The following is a 15,580-nucleotide window of genomic DNA, read 5'->3' as shown; positions in this document are numbered from 1 at the left end:
CCTGCAAATTATAGAGCTGACCTGACTGACTACTAGCATACCTGTCACTTCCCCCCACCCCATACAGGTGCCAGCTCTCCCAACTTCATGCTCAGTCCCCAGCAGCACCCCCACTCTGGGTTTTTTGACCCTCACACTCAGCCCGGGTTCCTCCTGTCTATGCAGGAGACCCTCTGACCCTTCCAAGGAGGGTCCTTCTTGCTGGGGCCATTTGCAGGGTCTCCCACCTTCTATCCTTCTGTGACTACTGTGCCCCATCATCTAGGATTCCTTCTCTCCCCCAGTTAAGAGTAGCCTTGCTGCCCTCCCCAACTCCAGGTTCCCCATCCCTATTCTGGAGTGGCTGCAGAGCTTCCTGAGCCCTCTCCTGGTGGCCCCTCTAGCTATTGGGGGGAAACATTGAAACTTCAGAGGTCTGCTGTCTCTGTTCTCTGTAGTATTCACCATGCCTCCATTCAAGATTACCTTGCTCCCTCTCCTATTCCGGGGTGGCTGCAGACCTCTGCACCCCCTATCCTGAGGACCTCTCTAATTATTAGGGAAACCTTGTACCCCCATTTCATGCAGCAATCCCCTCATCCCACTGACTATAGAGTCTTCCTTCGTTCCATCCCTAAGGCACCTTGCCCCTATTCCCATCAGCTTTCCTTGTTCTCTCCCCTTTCCCCTTTCTCTAATTCCGAAAACAGGGGCAGGGTCTTCCGATTCACACCTGGGGGTCCCCGCCGGTTCACTCTAGGAGTCCTTTACCCCTTGTTCTGACCTCGAGGCCGGGCGGGGGGGGGGTGTTCTTCCGACTTCTCGCGGATTCCCCTTCACTCTTTGGTCCCCTCTGCCCCGCCCTTCTCACTGCGGCGGAGCCGGCCAGCCCCGGGGCAGCAGGGGAGGAGGCGGGCGGGGCCCTCCCCCGTCACCCCCCCCCCCCCCGCAGCTGCCGAGGGGCTGGACTGGCCCGGCTGCTATAAAAGGGCCGGCGTCCCGGAGCTGCCGCAGTGCTACCCGCCCCGTCCCAGCCGCAGTCACCCGCTCCACCGGCAGCTGCACCTGCTCCAGCCATGATGAGCTTCAGCGGCGCCGACGCGCTGCTGGGCTCCCCGTTCGCGTCGCTGCACGGAGGTGGCATCCTGCATTATGCACTGGCTCGAAAGGGCGGCTCAGGCGGAGCGCGCTCGGCCGCCGGCTCGTCGAGCGGTTTCCACTCGTGGGGGCGGACGTCCGTGAGCTCAGTGTCGGCCTCGCCGAGTCGTTTCCGCGGTGCGGCAATCGCCTCGAGCACCGACTCGCTAGACACGTTGAGCAACGGACCAGAGGGCTGCGTTGTAGCGGTGGCAGCGCGCAGCGAGAAGGAGCAGCTGCAGGTGCTGAACGACCGCTTCGCGGGCTACATCGACAAAGTGCGGCAGCTGGAGGCGCACAATCGCAACTTGGAGGGCGAGGCGGCGGCGCTGCGGCAGCAGCAAGCGGGACGCGCTGCCATGGGCGAGCTGTACGAGCGCGAGGTGCGCGAGATGCGCGGCGTCGTGCTGCGCCTGGGCGCGGCGCGCGGCCAGCTGCGCCTGGAGCAGGAGCACCTGCTCGAGGACATCGCGCACGTGCGCCAGCGCCTGGACGACGAGGCCCGGCAGCGCGAGGAGGCTGAGGCGGCGGCGCGCGCGCTCGCGCGCTTTGCGCAGGAGGCCGAGGCGGCGCGGGTCGAGCTGCAAAAGAAAGCGCAAGCCCTTCAGGAGGAGTGCGGCTACCTGCGGCGCCACCACCAGGAAGAGGTGGGCGAGCTGCTCAGCCAAATCCAGGGCTGCGGTGTCGCGCAGGCGCAGGCACAAGCCGACGCGCGCGACTCCCTCAAATGCGACGTGACGTCGGCGCTGCGCGAGATTCGCGCGCAGCTCGAAGGCCACGCGGTGCAAAGCACGTTGCAGTCGGAGGAGTGGTTTCGAGGTTCGCAAGTGCGCGGGAATGGGGAGGATGGGGTGTACCATGCTGGTCCCGCAGCAAGGGGCGGGGTGGCATGACGCCAGGGGACGCTGGTGGACTCTGCGTGGAGGTGGCAGGACTGGAGGGTGTGCTACTCAGCTTTCCCATTTAAAGTGCATAACCCTTAGTTAAATAATGATTTTCTGGTGGGTCTCATGTGGAACACCTCCCTTTTTCAGGTTCCTTATATTTGTTCTTTAACTCTGGGTCTCCTCTGGTCTCCCCCACCGTATTTGGGTAACCCCATTCCTAGGTCCCAGTTCCATCAGGTTCCTTCTGTTGTTCCGTAACAATGCTGCTTTCTAGTCACAAGTGCTGGGGACTCTCTGCCCTTCGAAGTAACCTGACTTCCCTGACCAACGTTGCCCATCCCCCTTTCCTGCACACTGCAGGGGACTCCATTATTCTGATCCCTGTCAGGTTTCTCCCCACTACTTATGGAAGGGGTGGGGCATTCTCACATCCTTTCTTCTCAAGGGGGACCATCACTACATCCAATTGGTACCTGAGACTGAGGTGGCTGGTGAGCCTCCCAAGTCCGTCCCCCTCCAACTTCATGCTGCCCCGAGTCAGCTCTGTTGCTGCTGCAGCAGCTCTGAAGCTGTTTCCATCAGCTGCAGGGTGACCTTGACCAACACTTGCCCTCTCTGGTTTTCATTTCTATTTGGGTTGAACGATGGAGGTGGACCAGCTGGGCTTCTTACTCTGGGAAGCTCCATGATCCCCACTCCACCCCTCAACACACACACACACACACCATACAACTTTGTGCATTGTTCTTGGGAGAGGGTGCAGGGGTTTCAGTGATTTCCAAATGGGTCTGTGATCCACAGTGGGTAAAAATCCTTACCCATCAGGATGGTTTCTCAATATTTGCCAGCACTAGTAAGGAAAGCTGGGATTTGGATGTGTGGCTTTTCTCGTTTTGTTTTGTTTTCCACTTCTCTGCAGTAGCAGACTGTCTCCTCCTCATCTCTGCTTCAAGGCTCCTCCCAGAGCAAACCTCTCTGTTCTCTTGGGCTTTGCCCTTCAAACAGGCAAATCATCCTAGGCTTCTGGCCCATCCAGCTGGTTTCCCTTCTTCCTCCCACACTCCCAGCTCAGGGCCTGGGTGTCACTATCTCAGGATTCAGGACGTTCACTTTGAGGAGATGTAGCCTAGTCTCTAGACCTCCACTGGCTATGGGAGGTCTGGGAACCAGCAGCCCTTTACTTGTAGGGGCAAGATGTGGTTGCCATTGGCTCAGGGGCTCCAGTGCCAGAATGTACAGCCAGGTGGAGGAAGGGACAGAGGAGCTGGCACACAGGCCCCAGGCTCTGCAGTGACCTTGTGCTCTGCATAGCAGAAATCTGCAAAGAAGGGGCTGTGGCTACATGGTGGCTCATAGCACCCTCGTGTCTTCAAAGGTCAAAGGCTCATGAACTTATTCAGCCACAAGTTCAGACTTAAGCCAGATTTCACATCTGAATCCCCTTGCTGGGAAGCTGAACCAGGCATTAAGACCAGAAATGAGGGTGTCCCTCTGCCCTGTAGGGTTTCTGGACACTGAGTCAGGAAGACAGTCTAATCTTTGGAGCCAGATAGACACTAAATTTAAATCCCAGCGCTGCCACTCACCAGTTGGGTAGCCTTGAGCAGTAGTTATTTGCCTATCATACAAGATAAGGTGAGTTAAACATTCCAAGATAGTACTCAGCACCCAGTAGGTCCTCAACCTATGTGTGTCACCTTCTGGATCTGGGCATATCCAGGTGTGCTAACCCTGTGCCCTTCCCTTCTCCCCCAGTGAGGCTGGACCGACTGTCAGAGGCAGCCAAGGTAAACACAGATGCCATGCGCTCAGCACAGGAGGAAATAACTGAGTACCGGCGCCAGCTGCAGGCCAGGACCACGGAGCTGGAGGCACTCAAAGGCACCAAGGACTCGCTGGAGAGGCAGCGCTCTGAGCTTGAGGACCGTCATCAGGCTGACATCGCATCCTACCAGGTGGACAGGGGTGGGGCAGAGAGCCAGACGGCCTCATCTGTTTGGGTGACCCTGGACAAATCACTGTCCTCTGAGCACGGTGGTAGTGATCAAGACCATGGGCCTTGGAGTCAGACATACCAGATATATCAGTATGTCTTTCTAGGTATATGACTCCAAGAAATTTATCTGCCTCTCTGAATCTGAATTCCTTCAATGAAAAAGAAGAGAGGAAAAAAAATGCCTGCTTTGCAGAGCTGTGAAGGTTAAGAATATAGATAAACTTTTAAAGAGATGAATGTGAATGTTCTTAGCAGGGTTTGGTCACAATAAGTGCATTTGGTAAACAATAACCAGTGTCTGTGTGTGTGGGTAACCTGGGGAAGGCCTTGGCAGATGCCCCATTAAAGACAACTGGCAAAAGAAAACATCACTTTTGAAGAAATTATGCAAATAATATGTGGTGATGATAGAAAAATTAGAAAACCAAGAAAGCAAAAAGGAGGCAATAAAAATCAGCCATAATGATTTACTTTAAACAGTGGTTAAATGGGCCTGGGAACAGGGGAGAAGCTTCAACTACATTTAACTTCTGTGTATTGTCTCAGTTGTCAACAACGGATGCTTCTCAAGCCCTTAACTATGTGGCAGGCACTTTGGAGAATTACGGGACCAATAACGAGCCAAACAGACAAGGCTCTGTTCCCACTGAGCATTTTCTAAGCTTAAGAGATCTGTAAAGCCCTGGCCAGTTTGGCTCAGCGGTTAGAGCGTTGGCCTGCGGTCCGGAGAGACCCGGGTTCGGTTCCCGCTAAGGGCATGTACCTCGGTTGCAGTTTGTCCCCGGTCCTGGTGGGTCGTGCAGGTGGCAGCCACTCGATGTGTCCCTTTCACATCGATGTTTCTCTCTCTCTCTCTCTTCCTCTCCCTCCCTCCCACTCTATCTGTACAAAAAATGGAAAAATGTCCTCGGGTGAGGATTAAAAAAAAAAAAAAGAGATCTGTAAAAATTCAAAAATTCAACCATCATCCTACTAACCAGTGATAACCATTGTCGGAGTCTGGTGTGTTTCTTTCCAGACCATTCCCCAGGCTGAAGTTATATACATAGCTGAATTTTTGCTTCATGTGGTTTCCATGTCCATGAATGAGGTCCCCACAGCTTTAACAGGGTGGGTGTTGGCTCCAGCTGCATGGCTGGACAGGACTGCTTTGGGTTGCATGGCTTGCCCCTGCTTTTCTGGTCCAGAGGGCCAGGTGTTGGCTGGCATGTGACATGTATGTAACCTCTCCTCCTCAGGAAGCTATCCAGCAGTTGGACGCTGAGCTAAGGAATACTAAGTGGGAGATGGCAGCCCAGCTCCGAGAGTATCAGGACTTGCTCAACGTCAAGATGGCTCTGGATATTGAGATCGCCGCTTACAGGTGAAGTGGGCCAGGGGGCCTTTGGGGTGGTGGGGAGCCCTTGTATTCTTATGAGGAGCTAAGCCTTTGTTTTCGAGCTTCCAGTGAAGCAGCCTGCCTGTCTTAGAGATAAAGATGCACTTTTTTTTTTTTTTTTTTTTAATTCTCACCCGAGGATACCTTTTCCATTTTTTGTTCAGGTAGAGTGGGAGGGAGAGAGAGGAACAGAGAGAGAGAGAGAAACATCAGTGTGAAAGGGACACATCGAGTGGCTGCCACCCTCATGACCAACCAGGGCCGGGGACAAACTGCAACCGAGGTACGTGCCCTTAGCGGGAACCGAACCCGGGTCTCTCTGGACCGCAGGCCGATGCTCCAACTGCTGAGCCAAACCGGCCAGGGCTGAACTTTTTTTTTATTGTGGTAAAATATATGTAACATAAATATTTGCCATTTAACTATTTTTATTTATTTATTTTTTTGTTTTAATCCTCACCTGAGGACATTTTTCCATTTTTTGCTCAGATATAGTGGGAGGGAGAGAGAGAGAGAAACATCGACGTGAAAGGGACACATCGAGTGGTTGCCATCTGCACGACCCAACCAGGGCCGGGGACAAACTGCAACCGAGGTATGCGCCCTTAGCAGGAACCGAACCCGGGTCTCTCTGGACTGCAGGCTGACACTCTAACCCGCTGAGCCAAACCTGCCAGGGCAACCTTTTTTTTTTTATTCTCACCTGAGGACATTTTTCTGTTTTTTTGTTCAGATAGAGTGGGAGGGGAAAAGAGGAAGAGAGAGAGAAACATCGATGTGAAAGGGACACATCGAGTGGCTGCCACCCGCATGACCCAACCAGGGCCAGGGACACACTACAACCTCGGTACATGCGCTTAGCGGGAACCAAACCCAGGTCTCTCAGGACTACAGGCCGACACTCTAACCGCTGAGCCAAACCGGCCAGGGCAGGGCAACTATTTTTAAATATACATGGCACTAAGTACATTTACATTGTTGTGCAACCATCATCACCATCTATCTCCAGAACATTTTTCATCATCTCACACTGAAACTCTGTGTTTATTAAACAGTAACTCCCCACGCTCCTTTCCTTTATTCTCCCAGCCCTGGCAATCGCCACTCTACTTTCTGAGAGACAAAAATCTTTTCATTCTGACAGTGACTTAGAGGGTTTAAGCACCCCCCCCCCCCAATATCCAGCCAGCTAGAGGCCTGCTTTGGAGGCAAAAGAGGTACTTGAGTTGTCAGGGGCCTTTAAAACTTTTTGTCTCTCTTAGAGTTTCTCATCTCTCTTAGCATGTGTTTTCTGGAAAAATAAAATGGGAGTGATAATAACAGTACCTACATGGGGATAATTTGAAATCTTGCTTCCCAGCATGTCGTCAGTTTGGCTCAATAAACTCTTCTAAGAATTCTCAAAACAAAACAAAAGAGAGTAACCATGTCATGGGGTTATTGGGAGGAGCTAATCCTGTTCATGAGCTAATTCAGGTAATGCAGTTACCACTGTGCTGCCACAGAGAAATTCCTCAGTAAATGATAGTCATGAGAAAATCATGAGACCTCCCAGCTTAGCAGTTTCCTGCTAAGGAGCAGAGCTGACCCCATGAGGTCTTGTCCCAGTTGCTATCTGTTGACCCTTCACTTCCTACCTCTTGACTCTAGGCTGTAGTCTTACTACTGTAGGGGTAACCCCACACTTAACCAGAGGCAGTTATTTCCTATCCTTTTTATTTATCTCATTGAAACAACCCTCTGAGGTACAGACTCTTATGACCCTCTCTACCAGTAAGGAAACAGGCTTAAAGAGTTTGAGCGGCTTGGCCAAAGTTATACATCTAGTGAGTAGCAAAGAGTAGAAACTGCTACCATTACCCTATTCCTAAAACTCAAAGGAGGAGAACACAGGGTGACAGGAGACCCTGGAAATTCAAATAGGGACATTCTTAGACCTCTTAAGCCCAAATTTATAAGTGTGAAATGGTTTGCTCAGGCTCTTAACTTTCTTCTCTTGAATAACATTTTAGTTGAGGGACAATAAATATGTTGTTAAAATGGGCAATCTACACTGAGGGGTTTTTCAAGGGGGGAGAAAAGGTGTTTTATCACATAAGTTGCAGCCTTAGCTGCTTTAAACAAGAACAGTGTCATTGGGGTGAAGATAGATTCTAGCTGGTTCCTGGGATGATTTACTAAGTGACTTTCTCCATTCTCAAAGTGCCCATCATTCATATACCTTCCTCTGCCAAAATCCCTATCCTTGGACACTATGGACCTTCAGAGGAAACCAGGAAGACCTCAAAGTCATCCATCTGCTCTGAGTTAATAGTAATGTGTTCCATTATCCATTCTGCAGAAAACTCCTGGAAGGTGAAGAGTGTCGGATTGGCTTTGGTCCAAGTCCTTTCTCCTTTCCAGAAGGACTCCCTAAAATCCCTTCCACGTCCACGCACATAAAGGTCAAAAGTGAAGAAAAAATCAAGGTGGTAGAAAAGTCAGAGAAGGAAACTGTGATTGTGGAGGAACAGACAGAGGAGATACAAGTGACCGAAGAAGTGACTGAAGAAGAGGAGAAAGAGGCCAAAGAGGAGGAGGGCCAGGAGGAGAAAGTGGGAGAAGAGGAAGCAGATGAGGGAGAAGAAGCAGCAAAGTCTCCCCCAGCAGAAGAGGCTGAATCCCCAGAGAAGGAAGAGGCCATGTCACCAGCCAAAGCAAAGTCCCCCATTAAAGAAGAAGCAAAGTCGCCAGCTGAGGTCAAGTCCCCTGAGAAGGCCAAGTCCCCAGTTAAGGAAGAGGCTAAGTCCCCAGTGGAGGTCAAATCCCCAGAGAAGGCCAAGTCTCCAGTGAAGGAAGAAGCAAAATCACCAGCTGAGGTCAAGTCCCCTGAAAAGGCCAAGTCTCCAGTGAAGGAAGAAGCGAAATCACCAGCTGAGGTTAAGTCCCCCGAAAAGGCCAAGTCTCCGGTGAAGGAAGAAGCTAAATCCCCTGAGAAGGCCAAGATTCTTGATGTGAAGTCCCCAGAAGCCAAGACCCCAGTGAAAGAAGAAGTAAGGTCCCCTGCAGACATCAAATCACCTGAAAAGGCCAAAAGCCCTAGCAAGGAGGAGGTCAAGTCCCCAGAGAAAGTCAAATCTCCCATGAAGGAGGAGGCCAAATCTCCTGAAAAGGAGGTCTCAAAGAAGGAAGAATCGAAGTCCCCCATGAAGGAAGAAGAGAAACCCCAGGAGGTAAAAGTCAAAGATTTGCCCCCAAAGAAGGTAGAGGAAGAGAAAGCTCCAGCCATGCCAAAAACTGAGGAGAAGGACAGCAAGAAAGATGAGGTGCCCAAGAAGGAGGCTCCAAAGCCTGAGGCGCAGGATAAGAAAGAACCTGCTGTGGAGAAGCCCAAGGAATCCATAGTCGAAGCCAAGAAGGAAGAGTCTGAAGATAAAAAAGCAGTGACTCCAGAGAAGGAAGCTTCTGTCAAACATAAGGAAGAGGCCAAACCCAAAGAGAAGACTGAGGTGGATAAGAAGGAAACTGATGATACCAAGGCCAAAGAACCCAGCAAAGCTGCAGAGAAGGGGCCGGAAAAGCCAAAGAAGGAAGAGATACCAGCAGCACCTGAGAAAAAAGATGCTAAGGAGGAGAAGGCCACAGAGGCCAAGAAGCCTGAGGAGAAACCCAAACCAGAGGCCCAAGCCAAGGAAGAACCCAGCAAGGAGGCCCCCACACCCAGCAAAGCCAAGACGGAAAAGGCTGAGAAGTCCTCTAGCACAGACCACAAAGACAGCAAGCCTCCAGAGAAGGCCACAGAAGACAAGGCTGCCAAGGGGGAAAAGTAAGGTAGGGATAAAGGAACATCCAGAGCAGCCAAAGAAGCGGGAGGGTCTGGGAGCTCAAGGGTCGGTATAACAAATTTTCTTTTTTCTCTCTCTTTTCTTCATGTAAGAAGAAACTGCTTAGATGATGGGGCTGTCCTTTACCAAACAGGAATTTCTGTTAGCAATATGTTAGCAAGGAAGAGCACTCCCCACCCTGTCCCCCATAGCCCAAACCCTCCCCAGGCGATGGACCATTATGTTTATGATAGCTTATGTAGCGGAATGTGATATATGCCGAATGCCACACGTAAACACTTGACTATAAAAACTGCCCCCTCCTCTCCAAATAAGTGCATTTATTTCCTGTATGTGCAATTGACAGACGACCGCAATAATGAATGAGCAGTTAGAAACACATTATGCTTGAGATGTCTTAACCTTTTCCCTGAATGCCTTCTGTTTTCCAAAGGAGTGGTCAGGCCCTTGCCCAGTGCTCTCTATCCTGGAAGACCTGGAGTGGGTGGGGCTGGGCACTGGCCACTGAATATGCCAGGGTGCACTTTTTCACTGGAGACCACTTTCAATTGCTTCTGTGCAATAAAGCAAAGTGCTTATGAAATGAAAATGCTGCTTCTGTTATTTATTCACACCTCCTGGCAGGCCAGGAGCCAGGGCCAGGGGAGGTCTAGATATCACAAGACTGTACAGGACTGAACAACCATCAGGGGTCTCTTAAGATTCTGGTACCAGTTACATGGCCTCTCGTATTATTTTCTGACCACAAACCTTGTGCCAGGCAGTGTGCTAGATGCTTTATTTTTATGATCTTGCAGACAGGTGGCCTGGTGCATGGTTTCTTAGCATGGTCCATGGATCACCTACATCAGCATCATCTGGGAGCCTTATAAAAAGGCTTGATTCTACCCTAGACCAACGAATCAGAATGTGAGAGGCAAGTCTGGGAAAGACCAGCTCCCACTTGATTCTAATGCATCCTGAAGTTTGGGAACAGGTGAGGTCTGAAGACATTGAACAGTCTATTTATAGAGTCTGCATATATCCTCTTTTGTAAGGAGGAATAAGCCTTCTGAATGAGGGGCCATGAGTAACTGATTCATCTGAAGTGAAGACTAGTCATCACTATTGAGAAAACTTTGTCAACAGTCACTTACCTGGACTCCAACATGCTTGTCCAGACACGATTTTGAAAGCTGTGTTCTTGTGGATTTATGTGGGGTCTTTACTGTTAAATTTTTGTATGGTTTTCAACTTCAGAACTGTCATTATCCCTTGTTCTGTTAGCACCTCTCTTGGGAATTGCTTCTTTCCCTGCCTCAACCAAATGGTTCTCAGCCACCATATTCTCTAATTGCCCTATGCCACTGGTCACTGGTGATTGGTCCATGGATGGCAACCTGACCCCAGCTGAGCCAATGAAAGTCCTTTCCTGGAATTCTTTTTTTAAAACTCACCCAAGACATTTTTTCATTTATTATCAGATAGAGGGGGGGGGTGGAGAGAAACATCAATGTGAGAGAGACACATCAACTGGTTGCCTCCCACACGACCTGACCAGGGCCAGGGATGAACTGCAACTGAGGTCTGTGCCCTTGACCAGAATTGTACCCGCGACTCATTGGTCCGCGGGCTGACGCTCTAACCGCTGACCCAAACCGGCCAGGGCCTTTCCTAGGATTTTAAACTTGGGGCCAGTGAGAGTGGTTGGCAGTCTTCTGGTTGTGGGAAATGGGAGGATATGGGAATCAGTAGCTGTGGGCTGCCATTTTCCAGCCTTGTGGAAAAGCTAGCCTGTGAGAGAGGGTAAGATAGATAAACAGACAAGATACCTAGTGAGTCATGGTAGCTTTCAGGTCCTTGATTCTGGTATTCCTTTCCATGGCTTCTTGGCCATTCTTTGATCCAATAAAGTCCCCTTTTGCCAAAGCTCATTTGGGATACAGCTCTGATTTGCAACCAGAAGTTCTGAATAATATAGTGCTTGAAGGGAATGGTTACTATGTTAAGAACCAAGTGGTGATGTTCAGAGAATAAGCCAAGTGCCTCCTCAAAGTTTTGCCTAATGTCAACTCAGCTCAAGGTTCACACTCACCTTCAACCTTTTTCATCTGTCAAAGGTCTGATTTTTTAAAAGAATGCCAAGACAGTTTAGGGTGGTCACATTTAAACAAGGGGGTCCTTACATGCCATTTTAGAAATGGTTTTGATTGACTCTTCAAGTTAGAGCATCAGCCCGCGGACCAAAGATTTGTGGGTTTGCCCTGGCCGGTTTGGCTCAGCAGTTAGAGCATCAGCCCACGAACCAGAGTCCCGGGTTCGATGCCCACTAAGGGCATGTACCTCAGTTGCTGTTTGTCCCCGGCCCCGGTTAGGGTTGTGTGGGTGGCAACCAGTCCATGTGTCTCTCTCACATGGATGTTTCTCTCTCTCCCCCCCTCCCTCCCACACTATCTGAAAATCAATGGAAAAATATCCTCAATTAAAAATGAATAAAATGAAAAAAGTTATCAAACACATCCAAGAACTCTATGAAAACCTAGCATTGATTTTCTGAGCAGCTCTGTCCTAGGGAAATCAGATAGACCCCCCCACAGGCCCTGGCACATAGCTACAGTATCAAAATTGGGATCTGGGACCTAGAAAACCCTGTGTGTCTTACCTGAAAAAAGTCATGGTTGAGTTCTTCAAATTGCTTATGACAATAACAACTACCATTTATAACCATGTTTTATGTAAATTTTCTCCAGTCCACATAGGAATTTTTTAAGATAGCCATTCTGAAGCCTATTTTAATGGTGAGAAAACAGATGAGGGGAGTTGTTCAGTCACACAGCTAATAAGTGGCAGAGCCAGGACTTAAACCTAAAGCTTAATTCCAGAGTCCATATATTTTCTGTAGTATCTTGCCCAAGAATCCTGAGCAAGTTACTTTGTATTTCTTTGGTTTAACTTTGGTCATCAAAGGACTGCTACATAGGGTCATAACTGTCCCAGTTTGGACATGATGGAATTGTTTCCAGAACACTGGGCTTTCAGTGCTAAAACTAGGAAAGTCCTGGGTAAATGAAGATGAATTACTTCCCCTAGTGTTTGGGCAGCCACTTGAGCATTTTAGGATGTTGCAGATGATGTAACCTATCAGTTTAAACACTATTATGGATTGCATTGTGTTCCCCCTTTACCCTGAAATACTTATGTTGAAGCCCTAATCCCCAATGTAACTGTATTTGGAGATCAGGTCTTTCAGGAAGTGATTAGAATTAAATGAAATCATCAGGGTGGAGCTCTAATCCAATAGGACTGGTTCCCTTATAAAAAGAGGAAGAGAGCCCTGGCCAGTTTGGCTCAACTGTAAGAGTGTCAGCACTCAGAATGAAGGCTCACAGGTTTCATTCCTGGTCAAGGGCACACATCTGGGTTACAGGTTCAATCCCTGGGCCCAGTCAGGGTGTAGGAGGCAACAAATCGATGTCTCTCTCTCACATCGATGTTTGTTTACACACACACACACACACACACACGTTTTTAGTGATTTTTTAGGCAGAGAGGAAGGGATAGAAACATCGATTGGCTGCCTCCTGCATGCCCCCTACTGGAAATCGAGCCCAAAACCTGGGCATGTGCCCTGACCAGGAATCGAACCAGGACCTCAGTCCATGGTAGGATGCTCAATCCACTGAGCCACACTGGCTGGGCTCACATCAATGTTTCTATCTCTCTCGCTCCCTTCCACTCTATCTGAAAATCAATGGGAAAATATCCTCGAGTGAGGATTAACAAACAAAATAAATAAATGAATCAGTTGTTTATTAAAACTACCACATATTTTCACTCAAGCTGCTGTTACATCCCAGCACATGGGTGAGTGGCTGGTTTTAGGTGCTTCATGTTGGGCTTTACATTTCAACTTGTTAAAACTGGGTCCATCTTTGAAATACTTTGGGACACCCCACCCATTCACTCATTCTACAAAATGTACTCTGAGGGTCCTTCTCCACTAGCCCCAGTGGGGAATGCTGGGGTTCCCTTTCCCACCTTAGGTTATCTACAGAGGTGGTAAAAAAAAAAAAAAGCCCAGTTAGAATAGGATGTGGCGGCCACCTTCCTCAAAAATGCCTGGGCCAAGGAGCTGGTGCTGGTCATGTCCTTCAGTTTGGGGGACCTCACTATAATTCTGCTCCCCTTCAGCCCCTCTACCATGTATGCCACTATGATCAACCAGGTCACACCCTACAACTACCCAGTACCTGTCGGAGATGATAGGAGCATGGCCAATGTGCCCATCCACCCTCAGGACCCCCAGGAGCCAAGTTTGGAATGGTTGAAGAAACTATGAGCAGCTCCAATGACAGAAAGGATGCCCCTTCCCCTGTGGCCTCCAATAAAAATGTGAAACAAACAAAAAAAAGGATGTGGCCAGAGCCCAAGAAGTTGAGGTGTCCCTCTGGTGGGGACAGGGACACAGGCCCACAGGCAGCAGGAAACAGATGTGTGACTAACAAGGCTACAGTTGGCCTAGTGTGAGTGATGGGGACTGAGAGCCTAGCTCCAGCCAAGAACAGCATAGCTTAGCCACTGACTGGTGGATGTTGCTGGCGAGAAGGGATGGGGCCAAAGAACTGGGCTTCTAGAGCCTGGGAACCCTCCAGTAGGGGACTGGGATATCAGGCAGGAAAGTCCTTCATTCAAGAGGCCCCATCACCAGGCTGAAACCTGGAGGGGAGGAACAAGAATCTCTCCCCTTTGCTGAGCAGTGCTAGGTACCAGGCATGGTGCTGAGATACTTAATCCCCACAACCACCCTGTGAGAAAGGTTCAATTGTTACCCCCAGGTACAGATGAGGACCCCTAAGGCTTAGGGTGAGTCAAACAACCTGCCCAGTGTCACACAGCTGCTCAGGGGTGGGTGGAACAAGGACCCAGATGGGTCAGTCTGATGCTAAGCTGTAACTCTCAACCACCATAGTCCTCCTGGTGCACATGTGTTGTTGAAATGAATAAATGGCCCAGCAAGAGTGCCAGCCTAAAGCTATGTTGAGGCTGACGCCACTCTTGTGAAAAGGAAAGCCTTGAAAACAAAGCTCTGGGCGGGTACCCTGGGTCAGCAGCTTGAGAACCATCTGAGCATGGACTAGTTATCTAATCCTCTAAGCATCAGTTTCCTCATCAGTGAAAATAAAGGGAATCTGAATTCTTGTGGCCTGTAGTAATAAATAGGACAGTGAATGTAAAATCATGATCAGCACAGAACCTGACCCAAAATAGATGCTTAACACCTGTTCTCATCAGAGAGGCTGCTGAGCACCATGGAAAGGAGAGATGGGCTCCACAGACAGGGAGAAAGTTCCTTTGGAAGTCTGGCAACTCTGCTCCTTCCTATGAATAGGGTTTTTAGCTTTGTTTTCAGAGAGTGACCATCAGGAACATTCTTAAAATAAAAAGGGTCTTTTGGATTTATTTGTAAAATTAGGAAAGGGCAAGCTGAGAAGAAAACAAAAGAGAGCCCAGCCAGTGTGGCTCAGTGGTTGAGTGTCGACCCATGCACCAAGAGGTCGCCGGTTCAATTCCCGGTCAGAGCACATGCCCAGGTTGTGGGCCTAATCTCCAGTTGGGGGCATGCAGGTGGCGGCCGATTGATGTTTCTAGCTCTCTCTCCCTCTCCCTTCCTCTCTCTCTAAAATCAATAAAGAAAAAAAGGTGGACTTCCACTTCTGCTTAAAAAAAAAAAAAAGAGCCCTGGCCAGTTTGGCTCAGCAGTTAGAGCGTCAGCCTGAGGTCCAGAGAGACCCGGGTTGGGTTCCCGCTAAGGGCATGTACCTTGGTTGCAGTTTGTCCCCGACCCTGGTTGGGTTGTGCGGGTGGCAGCCACTCAATGTGTCCCTTTCACGTAGATGTTTCTCTCTCTCTCTCTCTCTCTCTCTCACTTTATCTGAGGAAGAAATGAAAAAATGTCCTTGGGTGAGGATTAAAAAAAGAAAGAAAACAAAAGAGAAACTAGAAGATAAAAAAATCAAGAATATGGATGGCAGCCCAGGTGGTGTGGCTCAGTGGTTGAGTGTTGACCCATGCACCAAGAGGTTGCCGGTTCGATTCCTCATCAGGGCACATGCCCAAGTTGTGGGCCCAATCCCCAGTGGAGGGCATGCAGGAGGCAGCCAGTCAATGTTCTCTCTCATTGATGTTTCCAGCTCTCTCTCCCTTCCTCTCTCTCTAAAATGAATAAAGAAAAAAAAAAAAAAAAAAAAATATATATATATATATATATATGGATGGCAGCTTTAAAAAGGCAAGGAAGCTGGGCTGAGTCCCTCCCAGGTATAGGAGAATGACAGAAAGGGCCTGTAGTCTGGGATGTATATCAGGGAAGACAGGCCAATTCTGACTGAGGAGAAAGCCA

The 15,580-nt window shown here is 49.5% G+C and overlaps 1 protein-coding gene across 1 annotated transcript; it reads left to right on the top strand.

Annotated features, from left to right (window-relative positions):
- The first annotated feature begins 1,015 nt into the window (after nt 1-1,015).
- On the top strand, nt 1,016-9,732 carry NEFH (neurofilament heavy). The gene is made up of 4 exons (XM_036276412.1): nt 1,016-1,935; nt 3,759-3,958; nt 5,238-5,362; nt 7,719-9,732. The coding sequence occupies exons 1-4, from the start codon at nt 1,056-1,058 to the stop codon at nt 9,184-9,186; spliced, it is 2,673 nt and encodes an 890-aa protein (XP_036132305.1). The 5' UTR covers nt 1,016-1,055; the 3' UTR covers nt 9,187-9,732.
- The last annotated feature ends 5,848 nt before the right edge of the window (nt 9,733-15,580 follow it).

Source organism: Molossus molossus, unplaced genomic scaffold, assembly GCF_014108415.1.
Source record: "Molossus molossus isolate mMolMol1 unplaced genomic scaffold, mMolMol1.p scaffold_m16_p_22, whole genome shotgun sequence".
Taxonomy (NCBI): Eukaryota; Metazoa; Chordata; class Mammalia; order Chiroptera; family Molossidae; genus Molossus; species Molossus molossus.
The sequence above is the reverse complement of the archived record's forward strand: the minus strand, read 5'-3'. Positions and strand labels throughout refer to the sequence as shown.